The 22,348-nt window shown below is 44.1% G+C and overlaps 2 protein-coding genes across 2 annotated transcripts; both read right to left on the bottom strand.

The window, feature by feature from the left end:
• Positions 1 to 69: 69 nt before the first annotated feature.
• CFB (complement factor B) lies at positions 70 to 6,866 on the bottom strand. Its single transcript, XM_072637484.1, has 18 exons — positions 6,548 to 6,866; positions 6,080 to 6,310; positions 5,126 to 5,311; positions 4,807 to 4,980; positions 4,346 to 4,447; positions 4,013 to 4,149; positions 3,367 to 3,505; positions 3,004 to 3,135; positions 2,568 to 2,669; positions 2,320 to 2,457; positions 1,865 to 1,962; positions 1,634 to 1,748; positions 1,228 to 1,378; positions 1,033 to 1,109; positions 845 to 942; positions 621 to 753; positions 487 to 536; positions 70 to 296 (listed from the first exon to the last, which is right to left on the bottom strand). The coding sequence occupies exons 1-18, from the start codon at positions 6,627 to 6,629 to the stop codon at positions 147 to 149; spliced, it is 2,295 nt and encodes a 764-aa protein (XP_072493585.1). The 5' UTR covers positions 6,630 to 6,866; the 3' UTR covers positions 70 to 146.
• Positions 6,867 to 7,293: 427 nt separating this feature from the next.
• C2 (complement C2) lies at positions 7,294 to 21,572 on the bottom strand. The gene is made up of 18 exons (XM_072637486.1): positions 21,437 to 21,572; positions 21,064 to 21,270; positions 20,543 to 20,728; positions 19,126 to 19,299; positions 18,442 to 18,540; positions 17,968 to 18,101; positions 17,187 to 17,325; positions 15,803 to 15,943; positions 15,017 to 15,106; positions 10,735 to 10,875; positions 10,209 to 10,303; positions 9,973 to 10,084; positions 9,668 to 9,833; positions 9,503 to 9,579; positions 9,252 to 9,343; positions 8,652 to 8,778; positions 8,391 to 8,440; positions 7,294 to 7,778 (listed from the first exon to the last, which is right to left on the bottom strand). Exons 1-18 carry the CDS (start codon positions 21,477 to 21,479, stop codon positions 7,566 to 7,568), a joined length of 2,286 nt encoding a protein of 761 aa, XP_072493587.1. The 5' UTR covers positions 21,480 to 21,572; the 3' UTR covers positions 7,294 to 7,565.
• Positions 21,573 to 22,348: the final 776 nt, after the last annotated feature.

Here is a 22,348-nt window from a genome sequence, read left to right as displayed (position 1 = left end):
TTGGTATTTGCTATAATACTGTGGCTGTCAGAATTCCTCAGCCCCACACACACAGAGCTCACACAGGAATGATTGCAGTTATTTGTTTTAATTTTCCCAGATAATAAGTATTTCCCATGCCTTTTTCCACCCCTGTAGAAAATCTCTCACAAGAAATCTAGATCCTCATCCTTCAGTTTCTCCCGAAGCCAAGGCAACACTTGAAAGAGGTTGACGTGGAAGTCCCGAGCATGGGGGGGAGGTATTTTTTGGGGGTTCTTGCAGACATCTACCACACCCCAGCTAATCACACCCACCTAAGGAAAAGTTAGAGGGAAGGATATGTTGACCATTTGAGTGGTACCCATCGGAATTTCCAAGAACCTTCCCAGAGCTAGAGAACAATCCAGGGATGTCCCTCACCCACTAGAGTTGAGCTTCCAAGCTAACTTGTGGCCTCAGGAGGACACTTTGCCTCCTGAGGTGGAAAGGAAAAGAAAGACTTACTTGAATGAAGCGACTTTTCTTGTGAATAATAAGTGGACCACCAGAATCCCCTGTAGGGAGAGGGTGAAAGCTATAAGCTTAGAAAAGAGGATCACATTTTGGAGAAAAGGCACTGAAGACAAAAGTTTTCTTGCCTTTACAAGTGTTGGGGTCAGCATTGGGTTCTGTGCCCCCGGTGCAGAGGAATCGAGGTGTTACCACAACAGAGACCTGCTTTACCTTCTCGTAGCCTGGGGCCTTGAGGGCATCTCTCTCACAGCTGTCTTTCTGTGGGCCACAATGAAAAGAGGTTTGTGGGAGGGGGAACTTAAGGAAAGATGGTCTTCCTGCAGGGCCCTCCCACCTACCCCCTCCTCACCATCTCCCCATTCTTAATGTAAACTTCTTTCTGTATCAAGGCCTTGTCCTGAAACACAAACAGGGCTTTGACATTCTTCTTAGGGAGCAGCTCTTTTTCTGGTGGGAAAAAGAAAAGGATGGACTTGCATCTTCCTAACTAGACATCCATCTGTTGTCTTTCATCTTTTGATGTCTTATTTATCTCACCCTGTTGCTGACATGTGGTGGTCATCGGGAGCCTCAAAGCACGGGTTGTTGCTTCTGTGCACGGTAGACAGATGGGTCTGTGGAGGGGAAGGGGAGAGCCCAAGTCAAGCAAGTACCACCTTCTTCAGGGCCAGTGCCCTGCTCTATGCTTCAGCCCTCAGTCCCCACTCCTGTGCCAGACCCAGGGATTCTGACCGGAGATCTTTGGAGAATGTGAGCTTCTTCTTGAGCTTGATGAGGGCAATGTCATAGTCATAGAATTCAGAAATCCCTTCAGCTTTTTTTCTGTTGATGTCATAATCAGGGTGGAAATAGACAGTTTCCACCTCCCTGTTCTTTATACTTCCTGAAATAAAGGAAGAGGAATCCGGAAGTCACCTCACAAGTACTGCTCTGACCCGAGTCTCCATTCTGTCTCAATTCTTCCTGCCCCTGATCAAAAGTAAAGGAAGTGGAGTGAGGGTGTGCAGGTGGTGTTCAAGTAGGGATGAAGGTGATTAGGAAATTCCCATTGATGAGAAGTGTCTTGATAGGAGAATACTAGGGAGCTGGAATGAGGGAAATTAAAAACTAGAGCCCTAGGGAACCAGAGCTGCCTTACCCCCATCAACCTTGATAGAATGGGCCTGGTCATCGACATTAAAGCAGTGGGCAGCTGTTAGCACAAAGTACTCTGACACAACAGCCCCTTTACAGGTCTCCTTTCCTGTAGGCCGCTGTGAATAAAAATCAGGTGGGGTAGAAGAGAAGGGTCACATCCCCTAGCTATTAGCAGTCCCTGATAAAACCTCACCGTTACCCCCACTTCTCCAGCCCATCCTCAAGCACTCACAATGACATTGATGGTGACATGCCAGGGTTGTCTTTCATAATGTCCACTCTTCTCATTGCCCCATGCTATCCCACACAGACCCAGAGTCTTGCTTTCATCTAGGGGAGAGAGAAAACTAGGGAGTTGTTGCCTCCTAGCTCCCCTGATGGGAGTGAACTCGTGCTGGTGAGGGTGTTAAAGCTGGAGAAGGGACACCTGGTTTGGACAGCTTAGCTTTTAATATTCCATTATTCTGTTATTAGGGACGAAAATGAGAATGAAAAACTGGAACACAGGGAAACTTAAGGTTTTATCAGGGTAGAGGGAGATTAGACGTCAGAAAGTATCTCTGAACTCCCAGGGAGAGAAGGCAGGGGCAAGGAGAAGATACATGATCAGGGACTCTGGAAAGGGTGGTCATGATCCTGAGATTCTTATACCATTGGATGGTAGCCCCACCTCCTCCAGGTTCCTACCAATCATCAAGGAGAACACACGCTCTAGGTCTTCCATGTCTTTAACCTTGAACACATGCCTTTCTCCATCCTTCTTTGAAGCCAAAGCGTTGATCTTCTCCTCGTCTACCAGGGGCCCAATTCCAAATACATAGACATCTAAGGATGAGAACAAAACTTGAGTGCCTCCTGAATCCCTGAAAGCAGTAATATCTGCTCCTGATATCAGGGTCTTTGCCTTAACTGTTCAAAGGAGCTTGACCACTCACCCAGATAATTTTCTCTTGGGTTTTTCCGGTTCTTTCCAATATCCAGAAATTCTCGGATCTGCTCAATAGCAGCCACAGGGTCCCCTCCCATGTTGTAATTTCCTGCATGTATTGAAGAAAATAAGGATTATGTTCCCAGAAGAGTGATAAGGCAGATTAATACATGTCAGCTAAGGTGTAAAAAGAAATGACATTATTGGTCAGGGTTATGACAAGGGTTCTCTTTGACTTCTCTGACTGGTAGGGGAGTCCAGAAGTGATCATGAAGCCAAAAGACTAAACAAAGAATCATTCAGAGAGACTTAGAGAGTGATCAAGGAGGTGGAGAATCACCCAGGAGGTCTAGAGGGTCACATAGATAGAGGGAGTTATACAGAGCCTAAGGTTTAGGGAAAATGGAAGGGTTGAAGACTTTCATTGAGAAGTTCCCTCTAACCATCAGTCATGAGCACAATCACATGGCGTGTTTTATTCCAGTTAATGTCATTTTGGGCTTCCTGTAGGATCATCATCTCGTACAGCATCATCAGTGCCCGTTTTGTGTTCGTCCCTGCCTTTTCCGCATGATCTGCAGGGAGGAACAAAGTCATGAGCCCCTCCCCTCAACCCTCTGGTCACAACCTCCTGATCCTTTCAATACCTTCTCCTTCCCCTCTATCTGATAGACCTGCCTCTCCCCCATACCCTCTACCTAACCACCTAGACATCATATGACTTCCAGATCCCACAGTAACACTGCTAATTTCTTCTGACCCCCTCATAAGAACATCCTCTAACCCCTAGGCACTGGTGGTTAGACCTTTGTATTGGATCTTTTCCAGCTGCTGGGTAACCCAGTCTGCATCACTGCTAAGCTTATCTGACAGTTTGACCACAGCTTTGGCCTCCGTGGCATAGGTCACCAGCGCATACCGTGGCTTCACTCCATAACTCGCCACCTGGCAGAAAAAAGAAGACGCTGAGGTGGGGGTGGGGAGGGACTCAGGAAGTAACAGGAAGAGGCATCTACAGGATTAGACAGCTAGCCAGGATGTACAGTGCCCATGGCTGGTGGTTCAGGGTGAGGGGCCAACAGAATTTGGGAGAATCTAGGGAGTAGGGTGGCCTGATAGACTGAGGAGAGATAAGAATAGAGGCATGGGCAGGTTGGAGGGAGCACGAGAAGGACCCCCTATCTGCCCACACACAACACTTTGTTCGGGGCCTCTCTGATGTACTTATTATCTCACATTGTTATTATAACTAACTGCCTGCATCATCTCTCCCAGGTAGACTCAGCTCCACGATGCCAGGAACTGAGCCTTATCCAATATTTCTCCCCCTGCATCACACAGATTTCTTAATTAATGCTTAATAAATGTTTGTTGATTTGAGGGATAGGCAGCAGGAAGCCTTTGGGATCAGTCTTGGGCTTCCCAAGGAGTGGCCAGGCTGCCAATCACCACCTTTTCAATGAGGCTGGCAAAGCACTTTTTGGCCCCTGTGAAGTTGTTCTTGCCAATGCTATCTGATGCATCTAGCACTAGGTACATGTTCATGGATCCTGAGGGGTCCAAGACAATCTTCCGCTTCTGCTGCTCCCCTGGGAGGGAAACAAGGTATAGAAGGCTTGGAAACCACTCCCCTAGTGTGCCCACCTCCCTCTTTCCCTAGATTCACTCGCTCTCCACTCTCCTTCCTGGGATTTTGTCCCAAAAGCTCCAACCCCACTAGTTCCTGATATGTATACATACACACACACACACATGCATGCACACACATGCACATACAGCACATACCTGGGCTATGTCCATCTTCTGCATCAGCCCCTTCAACAGTCTCTGTCAGGGACGATATGAAGGCAGCAAACACCTCCTCTGAGGTATCATACATGAAGGAGTCTTTGGGGTCAAGAATGGTGAATGAATGAGGGAATAACCATATGCAAGGAGTTGAGGGAGCAGGGGAAATTGTGGAAGTAAGAGAAATTGTTAGAGGGGTTTGGAAGGAAAGGAATAAATCAGGATATGGGATTAAGAAAAATTGAGTGTATTTTGGATTAAGAGCAGGAGTAGGTATAGGTCAGGGAGAGAGAAACTGCAGCCTCAAGGCCACATGTGACCTTGAGGTCACAGGTTCCCCACCCCTGGTATAGATGGTTCAGGGCTATAAATAATGTGGTGTGTACAGGGAATTCTAGGGTAAGGAGTAAGGATTGGGCTCAGAGCCAGAGTTAGATGAAGCAAGGTTTAGGAGGCACCTTGGCAAGAGGGTTCTGTGCCACTCCAGGATCCATCCTCCATACAGGTACGCTTCTGGGAGCCCTGTAAGGTAAGCCCTTGGCCACAGTGGTAGGTGACGCTATCCTCCAGTCGATATTGTCTGCCTGCCTTCCTTGTACCAATGGGGATGCCAGGGTCTCGGCAGTACCCCGCTGTAGGAATTCAATGAGATAAGGTCTCAAGCCTGTGACAGGGGGAAACAAGGCTGAGCCCACAAGTTTGGGACAGGGAGATCCATCCTAACACAAAGGGAACTGGGGAACTAGGAGCAAGAGTTTTGTAGAGGGGAGAACTCACCACCAGCATCACAGATAGCTGTATATCCATCCCAGCGGCCAGAGGACTGGCAGATACGATTGGCAGAGCCACGTAGGGTATACCCATCATAGCACTGAAAAAAGATCTGTTCACTTATATTGTAGAAGCGTTTTCGTGGCCAGAAGTCACCATTCTCAAAGTCCTCAGGGCCAGGGCACTGGATTGCTTTAGGAATAGAGGGAGAGAAAGTAAAAAGCTAGAGAGCAAGAAAGGGGACAGAAATCCTCAAACTGAATCCCTTCGATTTTTTCAGTCTTTGTTTCAATAGAATCTTCCTTCTGACTACTACAGACATGTCTACAGATCTCCTTCAACCTCAATTCACCCCTGATCCTCAATTAGTAATAATTATAGTAGCTTAAAAAGATATGCAAGCCATGGTAATTCCTATCTACACAGAAATCTAAGGTTTGCCAAGCGTTTTCTTCAAAAAAACACTCTGTAATATAGGTATTGTCAAGGATCTAGAAACTGACTTTGCCCAGGCTCACATAACTAGTTAGTGTTGGAGGCAGAAGTTAAACCCAGGTCTATTGACTTTAAGTCTTGTGCTCTGAGGTGAAAATCAGGGGTTACTATCAGGAGTGAAATTAGGACTGCTATTCGGATTCCAAACATGCTACCTCCAGCTTCCTAACCCATCTCCCTGTGTCCTATTAATCAAAGCATGTGCTCTGGCCTTTCCCTTACCTGGCACTCAGATGTAACCCTGACTCTCGTTCACACCCAGTCCCAAACAAAACATCCTAAACAATAATGCCAGCCCTTGACAAACCTCATCTTAAATCTAATACTACCAAGCAACCCAAACTGTAAACCTAACTACAATCACACAACCCAATCTAACCTCCGTCCTAAACTCAACCCTAACTCTAACCCCCAGCCCTAACCTCCACCCCTTGCCCTCCCATCCATCATCCAAGCTCTCCTCACCCTTGCATTCAGCTTTTTTAACTATCTTCTTATTTCGGGTCTGCAGGATACTCCAGGACCCCGATGACTTGCAACTTCGAACCTTCACAGGATATGGATAGTAGCCAGGTGGGCACACATACTCCAGAAATTGACCATCCTTGAGGAGTTTAAAAGAGCCACCTGAGATCTCTATCCCTTCCAGAGGACATGATTGGGTAGCAGAAGGTTCAGATGGTGCTGCACTCACATCTAGAGAGAAAGGATCATAAGATTTTCAAATCCCCTCATTTTAGAGCTGAGAAAATGGTCCACAGTGATAGAGCTAGTAAGTGGAAGTGGTAGGATTTTAATTCAGTTCAGTAACAATGCCAGAGATCTGGACAGCAGGAGACAAGGAAGAAATACTCTGGGAAGGTTTGAAAGGTAGGACGTTTCAGCTGCTCTGCTCCAAGAGCCACGCAATGGGAGATAAAGCAAATAACTTACCAGTAGGTACAAGTCCTAGGCACAAGAGAACACAGAACCAGGAATACCATGTCTTCCTCATGATGATGGGAACAGAGACCATGTATATATGTCCCCCTGTTTCTATCTAAAGATGAGGGAAGTTGGGAGTTGGTGAACAGGACAACAGACGAGAGAGGGTCCTGGGAGTAAGGAGGAAGTTGGGGTTGTCTCTCTCTGAATCTATCAGGGTCTGAAGCTCTATGTCCAAGTCCAAACTCTAATCCTAAACTAGATTGTTCCTGCTCTCCCCTTACCACCACCACCTACTTGCCTTTATGCAATCTCTTCTGGCATCTATAGCCTGCCCCGCCCCCTCCATCACTTTCGGTAATCCCCAAGGGGAATGTGTGTATATTTGTGTTGAGGCCCTATTCATAGGCAGCCAAGGAAACTGAAACTATATCTGTCCCACCCTTTCTTTTACTGCCCAGGAGTCAGGGATCAAGAGTTTCAAATTCCCTAGCCCTCAGCCCTTACCCAAACCCCAGGTCCTCTTCCCTGCCCCCCATAATGATCAGGGAGTAAAGCCAGCTACCCTCCCCTGATAGCCCTGAGCTCTCCCTCCCTGGTCTGGGGGCAGAGTCCATAGACTATTTGTCTATCAAGGTCTCTGACCTCTTACCCTCTCCTAATTCCTGGAATTTTTTCAGCAGGGTTCCCCCCCACACACTTTCTCTAGCAGGAACCTAATCTTGTCCCACAGACAAATGAACAGTGAATAGAAGTATGGTGAAATACCAAAAATTTATTAACTTCATAACTGGGAAAATCCAGGCATGCCCAGAAGGGTAGGAAATAGAAACAAGAAGTAAAGTTGAGGAAGAGGGGAGAGGGAATGGAAGTGTGATAAGGTAGAAAGAGAAGGGCTAGGTAAAGAACCCAAACATTAGGACAACTAGGGCTAGAGACCAGGCAGGTCCTTTCTATAAAGGTCAGGCCGAGATCAAAGGGACTTGAGATTTGAATGTCTGTAGCTGAACACTAGGAAGGTCAGGATTCAGGCAGGTCCAAGGGGCAGAAAGCGTAAGACATTTTTCAGGTGTTGTCTCAACCAGGGCTGCAGCCGAAAGAGGCTGATGTGGAAATCTCGAGCTTTGCTGCCAGGTGGGGGTGGCCAGCGTTTCACCTCATTTTGGTCTGCTGTCTTCAGGGCACGGTTTGTTGTCTTTGAGGAACATGGATTATGTAGACCCCAGCTCACCACCCCCACCTAAATAAGGAAGAGGAGAAAATTTGGTGAGAAGATACCCAGTGCCTACCCATTCCTCAAAGCTTCCCATGTAACGGAATGTTTCAATCCCACTTTCTACCAGAGAGTCTATAATATCTGCCCCAGAGTCAAACCCAGTTAGCCCTTTCTTTCCCTCTTCTCCTTGTTGAGGGATCAGAGTTGGGAGAGCTGGTTCAGATTTGAAAGAACTCACTTAGCCCTTCTCTTTAGCCAATGGGAGCTTTATTGATGCAAAAAGACCTGAGATTTAGCAAGGAACTAAACAAAGGCACTGATACAGGCAAAGAACCAAAATTATATAGACAAAAAGCAACACAGCCTGTAGGATGATGACATAATTTTTAGGGTTTCTAATGAGGGTTAGAGATCTAGGGACAGGATGAGGAAGATGGATGACACAAGATAAAGGAGACAGGGGAAACTTTATGACCCAGGATCGGGGGAGACAAGGAATGTTATAGTCCAGGATAAGGGGGAAGTTTTATGGTATTTCAAGATAAGGAGAAGAAACTTGAGGATGCATTCAAGTTCAGGTAAAAGCAACCCTTAATATTAACCCTTAGGGCACCTTTGTATCCACATCATCCTCACCTGAAAATACCTGTATTTCTTCTGAAGGAAAACTGCCCCTCCAGATTCTCCTGCCAAGAAAGGGAAGGAAGAAAGGGGGTATCATCAACCCAGTTCTCATGCAGCTTTCCCCTCTCACCCTAGTCACCACCATTCCATGATCTTGGGAAAGACATGGGCTAGGCATTGGCATAATTAACCCTGACCAAAAGGACCAGTCTTCTGTCTCTACCAACTCTGACTTGCTCATTTCCCAGGTATCATATGGTTCTCCACACTCACCCTTGCAAGGGGATGCCTCATTTCCAGCACCACTACACAGAAATTGGTCAGTCACCACTTCTTTCACATCAGTGAGATTAGGGAAGAGATCTTTGGCTTGGAAGACAGCTTGGAGGCAGAATGCCCGCTAGGATGGAGGGTCGGAGGGAGAAAGTGAAGGAATGTTAGGGAGTCAGACTGCAAAGGCTCATAGGATCAAAATTTTAAGAAATAGAAAAAAATTTTAAGCTGGAAGGGATGCTAGAGTCTGACACCACTTCCCCCACTTTTTAACAAATGAGGAAACCGAGAAGGCCAGAAAGTTTTAAGAAACTTTTCCAAGGTTGTCTAGTATTAGAACTAGGATTCCAATCCATGTCTTATATAATGGAGTTATATCTCCAGGTTCAGTGAGTGATCTTCCCACTGTCTCTCTAATGACCCTTGAGGAAAAGGGTAAGGCTAGAAGATGGCAGAAAGGAGATAGGGTCAAGTTTTGAGGGCATATTCCTAGGTCAATCTTGGTAGGGAGATCAACCTGAAGGACAACCTTGCCTCCTCCTGCCCCCTTCCCTTCACCCATCATGTCCCAACTTGACAGACCTCTTTCTGGGTCCTCACCTCATTTTCTTCCTTGAGAACAATGTCCATTATCTTATCATCCAATGAGACAAAATGGGCAGGGATTTCATTTTTCTTCAAAAGTTCATTCTCTGTGAGCCAGGAAGAAAGGCACTATCTCCACACCACCCCTCATACCACATCACAGATCCCCCCCCGCCCTGCCATAATTTTTTCCCCAGTCCCTTTTCTATCTGTTCAGCCATAGTCCTCTATGACTTGGGCATCTCTCTCCCTGCCTCCCACATTACCATGGTCCAAACAAGTACTGGCTGGTGAACGCCGCAGGGCCAGGTTGGCCCCCACAGTACAGGGAAGACAGATGGGTCTGGGGAAGGAGAAAGGCATCAGGAGAGAACTGCCCAAGGGCTTTGACCCTTCGTTCCACTGCTTGAGACATCCCTTGGCTCTAGTACCTGGCATGGCTGGACATCTTGACTTTCTCAGTCAGCTTCAGCAAGGCGATGTCACTGCCATAGAACTCAAAGATTCCTTGGTTCTTCTTTGCATAAACATTGTACTCTTCTGGAACGAAGTGCTGATCAATCTGCATCTCGCTACCTCTCTTTGACTTAGGATCTCCTAGGAATATGGGGTGGAGGTTGAGGATCCCAGCTCCTATATCCCTGAGGGGAAATAGGAGTTCTGGGAGAAAAAGGGAGTATTGAACCAAGAGCCTGGGTCCTCTCTAGTGGGGGGCTCCTTCCCCTCCTTTCCTTACCCACAATGACTCTCCACAGCTTGGTGTTATCATGTGTATGGAAGCAGTGAGCTGCAGTCAGGACCCATTGATCAGAGATAAGTGCACCTCGGCATGTCTCTTTGCTGCTGGGCTGCCGGAGAGAACCATGTCAGACTTAGGGATCCTGCTGTCTAGCCCTTCACTCTACCCCTACATGCACACTCAATTCTATATCCTCAAGGATACAGAATCTGGATACAGAATCCGGCCATTACCTTAATGATGACATGCCAGGGAGTCCTCTCTTGGGATGAAGCATTGGTTGACATATTTCCCACACCACAGATAGTGTCCACAAACTTGGAAACATCTGTGAACAAGATGAAAGTGTGAAGAGTAGGGTGGGAAAGGAAATAATTGAAAAGGACATTGTCCTTTTGAACATTTTTTTTCCAGTAGTAAGGCACCTGAGCAGAAATCTCTATGTGTGCATGCTCCATGCTTTTTGTTATAGTTACAATCACTAACTGGTCTGGTCTTGCTGGTATGAGTGACATCTGGGTATAAGAAACCAGGGTGGGGAGTGGGGGGGAGTCAGTCACCTAGTGGTATCAGTAGTACTGGCTACTAGGGCATCAGAGCTATCTAATTAGGTTTTAAAAAACCCACAACTTTTTGTAAGCAATCTCAAACACCTGAAAGGGGTGGAGGAAGACAGTTTGAGAGGTCCAGAGTGGGGACTGGGACATATTTAGCCCATATATCACCTATTTACCACCTGGGAGGGGAAAGTTCACTCACCCAACATATTCTCAAAGACCTGGAGGAGGGCTTTGGCATCTGAAAGAATGAAGGCATGTCTCTCCCCATCCTTCTTTGACCCCAGCTCATTCAGCTCTTTCCAGTCTACATCCAATTTCCCCACACCAATGGCATAGATGTCTGGTGGGAAGCAGAAAAGACAACCCAAAATTCTTGAGCATGCAGATGCCAAGTAAGGCATAAAGGAGGCTGCCCATAGCAGGCTACTGATGTGCTTGAAGTAACAAGCTCCAAGATAGGGTACTAGAAACCATAAGCCCAATGGATGATGTGCCATTTTTTGTGAAACTGAGGAATGGTAATTGTGCTAAGTTATTGTTTCCTGGGTGAAGAGAAAGTCTAACTGGGAGGGCTCTTCATGCACCAGCCCAAACCCCTTTAGGGCGGAAGGGAAGAGATACCTCATTATCCAAGTCACTAGGAATGTGAGTGAACACAAAAACCCACTAGCAACCAACCAGGAAGCTTCCTCAGTGACTGAGTGAGCTTGAGAGGCTAAGGAGACAAACAAACTCAGGACAGACCATATGTATGAAAATATCAAATCAACTTGTGGTATTCTGGTATGCAAATCATCATTTTTGTTTGATATGCTAGAGGGAACTGGCTACCCTGTGGTACATGCTCCCAGACTAGGGAGTGTGAACGTTCAGCTAGGGTTGGGAGGACTTTAGATAAGCTTTAGGTTAGAAAATCTGAGTACCACCAAGGTAGGCCCTACACATAATTTCCATTTATATATATATATATATATATATATACATACACATGCACATATACATATATATGTATATGTGTATAGACTTTGTCCTGATGTTTTATTTTTGTATTTCTATATTCTTGTTATTGAGTCATTTCAGTTGTGTCCAACTCTTCATGACCCCATTTTGCAGTTTTCTTGGCCAAAGATCCTGGAGTGGTTTGCCATTTCCTTCTTCACCTCATTTTACAGATGAGGAAACTGAAGCAAATAGGGTTAAGTGATTCGCTCAGAGTTACACAACTAGTAAGTGTTTGAGGCCAGATTTATTTTTATTTATTTACTTTTTACTTTTAAAGTCCTTTCTAACTCTTACTCTATTATAGGAATTATAGTGCAGGGATACATGTGTGTATACCCACACATATATACATACATGCATATACACATAATATAATTTACATATTATATTATATAATAATATAATGATATAATATATAATTATATCAATTATATCTATATGCCTATATTAACAAGCTTATATATTTATGCCATATATGCAATCACATATATATAAGCTTATTGATATAGGCATATAGATATAATTGATATCATTATATATATTATATCATAATGTATAATATAATATATAAATATAGCATAATAATATGTAATGTGACATGTTATATATCATATACATAATATGGTATATAATACAATAATTAATACAAGTACAATTAAAAGTAATAATTGCTCACTTTTATATATCATTTTGGCCAACTAGGTGATGCAGTGGATAGAGTGCCAAGCCTGCAGTCAGGAAGATTTATTTTCATGACTTAAAATCCAGCCTCAGATACCCACCAGTTGTATGACTCTGGGCAAGTCACCCAACCCTGTTTGCCTCAGTTTCTTCATCTGTAAAATGAGCTGGAGAAGGAAATGGGAAACCACTTAGTATCTTTGCCAAGAAAACCTAAAAGGAGAGTCAAGCATGACTGAAACAACTCAACAACAACAATATCATTTTAAAGTTTGTAAAAAGCTTAATAAATATTATATCATTTTATATGCAGAACAACCCTTTAAAGTAGGTGCTATTATCCCCCACTTTTCAAATAAGGAAATTGAGACAGGCAGAGCTTAAATGATCTGTCCAGGGTCCCACAGCTAGCAAGGGTCTGAGGTCATATTTGAACTCAATCTTCTGGCTCTTAGTCCAGTGATCTATTTACCATGCCACATAATAGTTACAAGAAACAGAATGGTGAAATGGAAAGAATACAGGCTTTAGAGCCAGAGGATCGAGTTTTGCATCCCAGTTCCACTAATCGCCATCTTTATCGCCTTTGGAAAGTCCTTTCACCTTCATGGACCTAAGATTCTTCTTCTGAAAAATAAAGGGGTTGGATTAAGTGGTCTCTGAGGCTGCTTTTCAAATTCTGGTTCCAATGATCCTACTACACAAAAAATTCATCAGAATCATAGCCCACAGTTAAGATTGTGAGGCCAAATTTGAACTCATGAAGATGAGTTTCCTGACTTCAGGTCCAGCACTCTATCCACTGCAGCACCTAGCTGCCCTATACTTTTATATATTCTATTCTAAATAAACTCCAGAAAATACAATCTTGTAGATCCACTCTTCTAGATCAGAGCATCTGAAAGTAAGAGGATAGAAAGGTAAAAGAATAGAGATACTGAAATCAGACATTCCATAAAGATGGTTCTGTCAAAAGGAGAAAGAGAAAAATAACTAGAGATTGAGGTATCACAGAATTCAACTAAGGAAACTGAGATCTAGAAGACTTTCTGCACCAAATTGGGTTTGCTGTTGAGTCGTTTCAGTTGTGTCTAACTCTTCATGACCCCAGTTGGGGTTTTCTTGGTAAAGTTACTGAAGAGGTTTGCCATTTCCTTTTCCAGCTCATTTTCCAGATGAGGCAAAAACAGGGTTAAATGACTTGCCCAACTAGTAAGTGTCTGAGGCCAGGTTTGAACTCAGGAAGATGAGTTTTCCTGATTTCAGGTCCCACACCCTATCACCCTACTATACTTAGCTGCCCAAATTGGGTTTAGAGATCAAGAAAAGTTGGAAAAGAGTTAAAGGAGAAAGCTCTGGAATAAAAGGCAAGATACTCTGGAAATAAGAGCTGGAATCCCTAGAAATCTAGCCCTACTCAATGTAGTGTGACATGTGCTTAAATATCTCTAGTTGATCTCTAGAGGGAGTAAAATAATATTTTGTCATTACACTTCGGAAATAGAAAATCAGGGCTTGATTTCTTGCTCTGTTGATTGTCTAAAAAATGGTGGGAAAAATATTAATAATGCAAATTAAACTTAAAAGTGTCCATTATACATTCCCGCCCGCTACCTGTCCTCCCTTTCTCCCTGCCCCTCCACCCCACAAACAGATGTTAAACATTTACCAGCCTAACCCTGTTTTAGAGGACCCTACATTCCCATTCTGCCACTGGGAAGCATTTGTAACACTGAAAATAACTACAATGTTGCATTAGATGCAGCCCCTTAGGACATTCCCTTATCTAAGTTTCCTCCCAGTTAGAAAGCTCAGAATGTCCAGTTTTCAGTCCCAGACTGTTCTTCCTAAACCACAAATCCCACAGCGTTGCCAATTTACTTAGAATGTATAAAGTGAAAACACCAAAGACTATCACTAAACTGCTCTTTTTTTTTCCTTCCTTAGTGGCTCCTAGAAAGAAATTCTTACCTAGAATAACATTGCCTTGTGGTTACAGAATAACACGGTGGGTACAGTTGGATCTGTGAAAGTATGTCTTTTGTCTTTCTTTGTTTCCCCCAGTGCTTAGCACAGTACTTAGCATATCGTAGGTACTTAATAAATGTTTGTTGAGTGATAATGATGGACTTTGGAGCAAGGAAGACCTAGATTTGAATCTTCCCTCTAACACTAGCTATGGCACCACAGACAAGTAACTTAACCTCTCAGCCCTGGTTTGCTCATCTGCAAAATGTACCTACTTCACAGGGCTGTTGTAAGGATTCAGTGAGGTAGTACACAAACTTTAAAGCCCTACATAGATACCAGACTATTACTGTCATCCTTGTGTCAGTCCTAGCACCCCTAGCACAGCTCCTTAAGTTCAAATTCCAAATTCATTGAGCATCTAAGGCTCTTGCAAGGGTAGGAGGCCCAATTCACAACTGAAAAATAACAGAACATACAAAAGGAGGTATGTCATAGGGGAGAGGCAAGGAAAAGATCCAAACAAAGTAGTCTAGGAATATCTAAGGAACAAAAACTTCCTGCTGGAGTGATCAAGTAGGAAACAGAATCTGAAAGAAGGAAACTCCTATTGAGAGATGGAGGAGAATCTATATCTTAAACACAATAGGTTCTCAATTAAAAAAAAAAGAATTGAATTGACTCATCAAGGTCTTCAGAATTATTTTTCCTGTGGCAACTCCTGGCCATAAAACGCAATCACAGATGTCTTTTGTAAAGTTACAAGAACTCTATGCAAATATAATGTGGTAGAAGGATGTGATGATTACAGGCAGAAGAGGAGCACTCACCCAGAAAATCATTCCTATTTGCCTTTATGTTCAACAGTTCTTCAATCAGGTCTACAGCTGCTTTTGGAGATCCACCCATGTTGGACTTTCCTACAACAGGGACAAAAGGTGGCACAGCATAGTAGAATGAGACCTAGATTTAGATACCTGAGATCATATCCCTACTCTTAAAAATGCCAGTTTTATGACTTTGGACAAGTCAGTCCTTGATTCCTTCATCCATAAAATGGGCACAATACTTACCACCACTCACCTCACAAAGTGGTGGTGAGGAACAGCATTGGCCAGGCCTAGCTGTGTCTAAGTATTACAGAGCTTCAAGCTATTACTAATAACTCTCCACTCACACAGCTCCACCCTACCTCAGGCTATCATCACCTCTTACCTGGCTTGTTGCAAGTCTCCTCATTGGTCTCCTTCCCTCAGGGCTCCACCCTCTCCACTCCATGCCCCACACAGCTGTCAAATGCCAGAGAGCCTAACACACAGTTGGTGCCTAATAAATACTTGTTGGTAGATTGATTATTGTAATAGAAGTGAGAAAAGTTAGTTTAAGTTAGTCTAATGGAGCGCACCTGAGAGTGGGCAAAATAGAGGGAGAATTCATTCCTAGGTAGGTTTGTGAGCCCTGGAGACATCCTCAAATCTCATATCTCTAGAAGGTTCTTCTTCACTCACTGGGATCCTTGATTTCTTCTCCTTTAAACATATCTTTACCTCTCCCTGCTTCTGATCCCTCCTGGTGTTCTGAGTTCTAAGGTCCACTGAGATCTAAGTACTACTCACCATCTGTTAAAAGAATGATGACATGTCGGATTTCTTCCCACTCCTTTTGCCTTTTGCCATAAATGGCCATCTCATTATTCATCATATCATATATTTGCTTCAAGGCTCTGTAGATGTTGGTTCCAGTTCCAATGTCTGGGTCTGGAATCAGCAAAGAGGAGAAAATCCCTCAGACAACTCCTACCTCCCATACCTGGGGAGGAAGTCATTAAGCAGCAAAAATAACCTTCTAGGGACCTGCTCTGCGACTTTTAGAACCCTATGGTCCTGGCAGAGCTCCAGTTCCATCTCCCACTCACAATTCAAGGGCCTCTTCATAGTTGAACACTGAACTAACCACTTATTACATAACTGCCACTGCCCAGAGTCATGATAAAAAACCAGAGATCCCAATATGGTGTCCTGTAGTCTCTTAGGTAGCACTGCCTAGTGAACTTGGAGTTGGAAGATTTGAATTTAAGTACCACCTGGAACTTTTATTAGCTGCCTGACCTTTAGCAAGATATTTAAAAGTTTGCTCATTGTAAATGGTATTAATAACTTTGTGATCTACCCAACAGGGGAAGAACCAAGTGAAAAAATATATATAAAATGCTTTATATCTGTAAAGTACTATATAATTGTGAGCTGTTTTTAACTCTTGATCCTGGGATTCAATGCTCTGCATAATCTAGCTTCAACTGGTAGGAACCTAGGCTTATGGCATACTGCCTCCTCAGACAATCCCTACCTACCATGTCCAGAGAAAATAAAGTTCCACAGCCAACCTGGACCACCTTCCCAAAGACACCCAGTGCTGACACAATGCCTTATGTCTGAAAGGAACTTCCCTCATCTCCAGCTACTGAAATCTTCCCTTCTTTCCACGTCTAACTCAGGGGCTCCTGAAGTTTTCTCTGTTCCTCCTTTGCCCTTCTCAGGTAGAAGTGATCTACCCTTCCTCACACTTCTAATAGTAGACCTGTCTTTTTCTCTTCCTTCTTTCTTTCCTTCCTTCCTCCTTCCTTCCCTTCATTCTGTTTAGGTCAAACATGAAGGAAGCAAAAGTAGGAATACATAGAATCACAAAATGTCAAAGTAGTCGGGGACCTCTGATGGCATCTGGTCTCTACTATCCCTGGGAGGAAACTTCCCTAACAAATAGATTCTGGATTTGGAAGCCAAGACCATATTATCCGCAGTGGTCACTGAGGAACTAGAATACCTGGAATCTCAAGACATGCCATGAGAAACAATGCTTTACCTGTGTCTAGTCCAAAACCTTTCCAGCAGAGAGGGGAATACAGAACCAGAACCATCCCCAACTGTGCTTTCAATCCTCCCCAGCTGAAGGCAGCACCTCCCCCTTTCCTCTTCCCTTCCTCCCAAGCTCCCCATCCCGCACCTCCATACTTGATCTCCTCCAGCTTTCTGACTACTTCCATGTCTTCCCTGGAATCTCTGTGAGTGACCGACAAGATAACTTTGGGAGTCTTAGCAAAAGTGACAATGCCGACACTGACATTGACTTCAAAGCTGAAAATCTGTGGGAGGATGAGCCAGTAGGGAAAAAATCATAATGAGAACCTATAAAATAGAGAGAAAAAGGGTGGGGGTGGGGAAGGCAGGAGAGAGGGAGAGAGAAGAGGAAAGAGAGAAGGAGGAAAGGGAGAGATAGAGAGAAAGGAGGAGGGAGGGAAGAGAGTAAAGGAGGGAAGGGGAAAGTGAGGGAGAGGTGAGGGAGGAAGGAAAGGAGGGGGAAAGAGGCACAAAGAAATGAAACCCAAAACAGAAAGATGGACAGAGACACATTAGAACCATACAATGTCAGGACTGGAAGGACCTTAGTCCAACATGGTCATTTCAGCAATATTAGTGAGTGCATTAACAAATATCTGCTGAGCATGCCATGTGAAAAGCATTGAATTAGATACTCTGAATGGTCTAGCTGAAAGCAAGCACATGCACATGCACACACAACACACACACACAGGGACAAGATAACTTTACAACACATACGAAACAATGTGCCAACGAGAATTCAAAGTAAAGTTGTTTACGTTGGGGTCATATCACCTTGACTTGAGCTCCATCTGGGAGGCTTTCTAGAGGAAGTGGGTTTTAAGTTTTATTTCAAAAGAGGAGAGACAGACAAAGTGAGGTCCATCATGACCCCAGTTCCTGACCCTGTCCACTATAAGTCGAGCGCTCTCTTTGAAAATGTCAAAGTCTTCTTTACTGATACTCTGGGAAGAATCAAGGAGCAAGTAGAGATTCAGGTGGCCTGACCTCTGGATCTGGATGCGCCGGCCCAAATAGTCTGGGAGAAAAATGGAACAGAGGGGACATGTGTAATGTAGAAGGGGTCAGAGCCCTAACTCCAACCTGCCAGACCTAAGAGGGCTGGGAAGCTCTTCTGTAATAAATTTAAATATCACCTCATAGTTTTATGTCCTATAGGCCTTCCAGCTGTACCACTCCTTCCTGGCCATTTCTAAGAACTCAGCTCTCTTCTCCAAGACTGCCTTTTCACCTTCTGCTCATGCACTCAAGATATGCCTTCTGCCACGGGATTCTAGATCAGCACCACCCGTTTTCCCTCAGGCTCACCTTCTCTCCATCCCCTTCAACCCTACCCTATCCCCTACTCCAGCTTTTACCTGATTTTTGCATCAGAGGGTTGGTGGCACCAAGAAGTTGAGAAAAGGAGGTGTCCAGGACTGGGGCCACATCTTCAGGAAAATCATAGGAGTAGGAAGCTGCAGGGAAAGAGGTGTTTTGTTTTTCACTTGTGTCCAACTGTTTGTGATCCCATTTGGAGCTTTCTTGGCAAAAATACTGTAGTGGTTTGCCATTTCCTTCTCTGGCTCATTTTACAAATGAGGAACTGAGGCAAACAGGATTAAGTGACTTGCCCAGGGTCACACAATTGATAAGTATCTCAGGCCAAATTTGAACTCAGGAAAATGAGTCTTCCTGACTCCAGACCTGGCACTGTACCCACTATGCCACTTAGCTGTTCCTAAGAAGATGAATGCTTGTGCTCAACTCATGATTATGGAAAGGATTTGTTGGTGGGAGAGGGAATTTCTGGTTTTGAGGAGACCACAAGAGCCAGTGGGATGCAGTGAACAGAACTTGAAATTAGAAGACCTGAGTTTAAGTTTTGGTTTTGACACTCTGATAAGTACCATCCCCCTCTGAGCCTTAGTCTCTATACCTTCAAAATGGACATAAATGAGTTGTGAAAATGCTTTGTAAACTATAAATTGTTATGCATAGCTAAGGGTTTCTTATTGGTCTGAGAAGTAAAGAAGGAGAGATGGTACAGATGGGCTACTCACATCTGCAAATGGGTTCAGTCCCACTCCAGACACCATTCGCCTGGCATTCTCGTTCCTCAGATCCTATCAAGATCAGCTTCTCTGAACAACGATACTTCACTCGATCACCAACATTGAACCGGTACCCTGTCCTCACAGACCCGATTGGGATTCCAGGGTCTCGGCAGTGTCCAGCTGTAGGCAAAATGAGGAGAAAGAAAAATGGAGACAATCCTGAATTCCATATCTGTCTCTCATTCTTATTTTCTTCTCCTCCTTAATGTCCCTTATAATTCTATGAGTATTCATATGCTACATAGCTGTCTCTTGAGACACCTAGAACCACATTTGGAAATACATAACTCCACAGGGCTATTATAAGGATCACAGGATCACAGTTTTAGGTCATGAAAGAACCTCAGAAGTCAGCCAGTCCCTCATTTACACAAAAGGAAAGGATGAGATACAACGAAGTTAAGTGGTTGTCCAGCCACAGAGTCAGTAATAATCAGAGAGGCTGGATCTGAACTCTAGAGTCAGTGCTCTTTCCATTAGACTACATACTTTCCATTATATAGAAAACATTTTTATAGCCATACACTTAGAAATATATGTGAAATTATATAAAAACCAAAGCCTGGTAAACCTCGGTAAAACCAAGACGGGGAGGAAGTTTCTATCAAATGCCCTCCCAATAACTCCATCTCTCCTAGATGCACACTCTTTTGGATCAGTTACTATTCTGTGTCCACTCATTTCTTCAGGCCCTTACTCTCACATGGGCATCCACTAAGATGTTAGTTGATACCTAAGATAGTTGTAGATGAAGCTTTTAATGTCCACCCCCTTTTTGCATTTAATTAGAGGTCTCCCAAATAAACATCTTCAAGATCCAAAACAATTAAGCTATAATGGTGGAAAGACTTGTAGGGAGCTTGATATTTTTGGACAGGAAGACTGGTTCTCAAGTCATGTTGTATGGGTTACTGCCTGCTTCACCTACATTTAAGGTCAATGTCACTATGCAATAAGCCAATACCTTCTACTTTACTTGAGGAGAGCCATAGTATCTTGGGCAGCCTAGAACCCCAGATATTTTCCCTGGACATACTTTCTGTTGTAAACCTTAAAACACCATATAAATGTGAGTTGTTACTGTTATACCTAAAACTCCATATCTGATCCTTTGATGTCCAGAAGAAAATTAGCCCTTCCCTTGTGTTGTATCTAGCACTAACAGGGCCAAAGAGAAGCAGAGCTAAGAATTTACATACCCTCAGTAGAACTGCCTCAAAGAATTCAAAATTGCAATGCTAGTACTCATTATTGAAACACAGATCACCACCACCATCCCTTCTAAGTTCCCCTATGGAGTCATCCAACCACATGGGCTTTTCTCCCTACCCCTCCCAAATCACAGGTGGCCCCAGACAGTCACCTCCATTGTCACATAAAGCTGTCTCTCCATCCCACATCCCGTTGGGTCTACAGTGCCTCACAGGAGAACCACGCAAGATGTATCCATCCTCACACTCAAAGCTCACATTGCCACCCACAGGGTGAGACTTCATCCGGGGACTGTAGACCCCATTCTCAAAGACAACAGGAGCTGGACAGCGCACATCTGAGGAGAGAAAAAATGCTATATGCTGGGGTAAAGGAGGGATTATTGATACACTAGCATAGTGCTGGGTACAGAGATGGAATTTAATCAATATTTCCTTGAACTAAGTTACAGGAGAGCAAAGCATGCTTGGGAGGAGAGTTGGAAACCTTCAGGGAAACAGGGTGCCTAGGTCCTGATAAGTAAGCCATAGCTATCAAGAGAAGGGCCAAGGAAGGGCCAAGGGGCAGGAGTGGGCACTTAGAGAATCAGGGGATAGTCAGAACTAGGAGATGACTGATTCATAGGAAGAGGTCTGCACCCACTATTGTTGGCCAAAACACCTGTCCCCTCACATTTGCATACTGCCTTGGTGAACTCGGAAGTTCCTGAGGACTTCCACTGCCCATTGCTGTTGCACAACCGACTCACAGGGTCCGGGTAGCGCCCTACTGGGCAGGTATATATGAGACGGCTTCCTGGGGCCCAACCATCACTGAGAGTGAAATTGCCCCCCAGAATCTTCACATTCCTGGAACAGGAGGGAGCCGTGATAGACAAACCTGTAGGGAGAGACATTGAGACAGGGACATTAAAAAAAAAGAAAGACAAAAGAGGAAAAAGAGGACTCCTGGGTAAGTACTCCAGCCTGAATAGCACTAGACTTCCTCTCCCCCTTTCCCTGTAAGATTTTTATGATCTTTACTTCCCTCTCCCCACCCTCCTTACCTGCATACAGGGGCAGAAGCAAGAGAGCATGCAGGAAACCCATAGTCTCAATCTTAGGGCAGGGACAGGCTGAGAGTTACGAGCAAGGGGGAACAGGGTCATCTGACTTCCCTGAAAACAGAACTGACTCAGAAACTATGCAGCTTGCTGCCAGAGGACTCAGGAGTTGCAGGGGAGAAAGGTCCTCTGTGTGTATTGGGGTGGGGAGGAGGGAGGAGAGAGAACACATCCCCATGAAATCAATAATCCCTGGTTCCCTTTTCTGCCTTCCACTCAACAAATTTATATCAGTGGACAGCTATATACACATAACAACCCAACAAGATTTCAAACTTTTTTGTAAGTTGAACTCAAGGGTTTGCTGGGTTCTGATTTTGCATTATACTTTCAATGAGTCCCTGATATTATCTTCCTAAATATAAATCTGGCTGGGATGTTTCCTGGATTTTAAGCTTTACTGCCTCCCCTAAAGAGTCCCTGAGGAGTAAAATAATTAAACTGGATTCACTGTTTGACTTTGAAGAATGATTAGAAATCTATAGCTTGTTTTCAGAAAACTCACAAAACAGATAAATAAGGAGGTAAGCTACGTATCAGTGAAGCAGGAAAGGCACCCAATTTACAGTGAGAAGACACTGATTATCACCATTTCAAAGCCATTTGACCAAGACAAGTAAGGCAAGTAATCACTCTAAATTTTAGTTTCCTCATCAATAAATTGGGGTTTATAATACCAGCACTACCTAACATAGGGATGCTATAAAGATCACAACTTCAGAGCATGAAGGGACCTTAGAAGTTAGCCAGTTCAACACCCTCATTTATACATGAGGAAAATATGAGACACAGGGAAGTTAAGTGACTTGCTCAAACTCACACAGGCAGTAAAGATTAGAGAGGCTGGATCGGAAC

Source organism: Notamacropus eugenii, chromosome 2 (assembly GCF_028372415.1).
Source record: "Notamacropus eugenii isolate mMacEug1 chromosome 2, mMacEug1.pri_v2, whole genome shotgun sequence".
NCBI lineage: Eukaryota > Metazoa > Chordata > Mammalia > Diprotodontia > Macropodidae > Notamacropus > Notamacropus eugenii.
The sequence above is the reverse complement of the archived record's forward strand: the minus strand, read 5'-3'. Positions and strand labels throughout refer to the sequence as shown.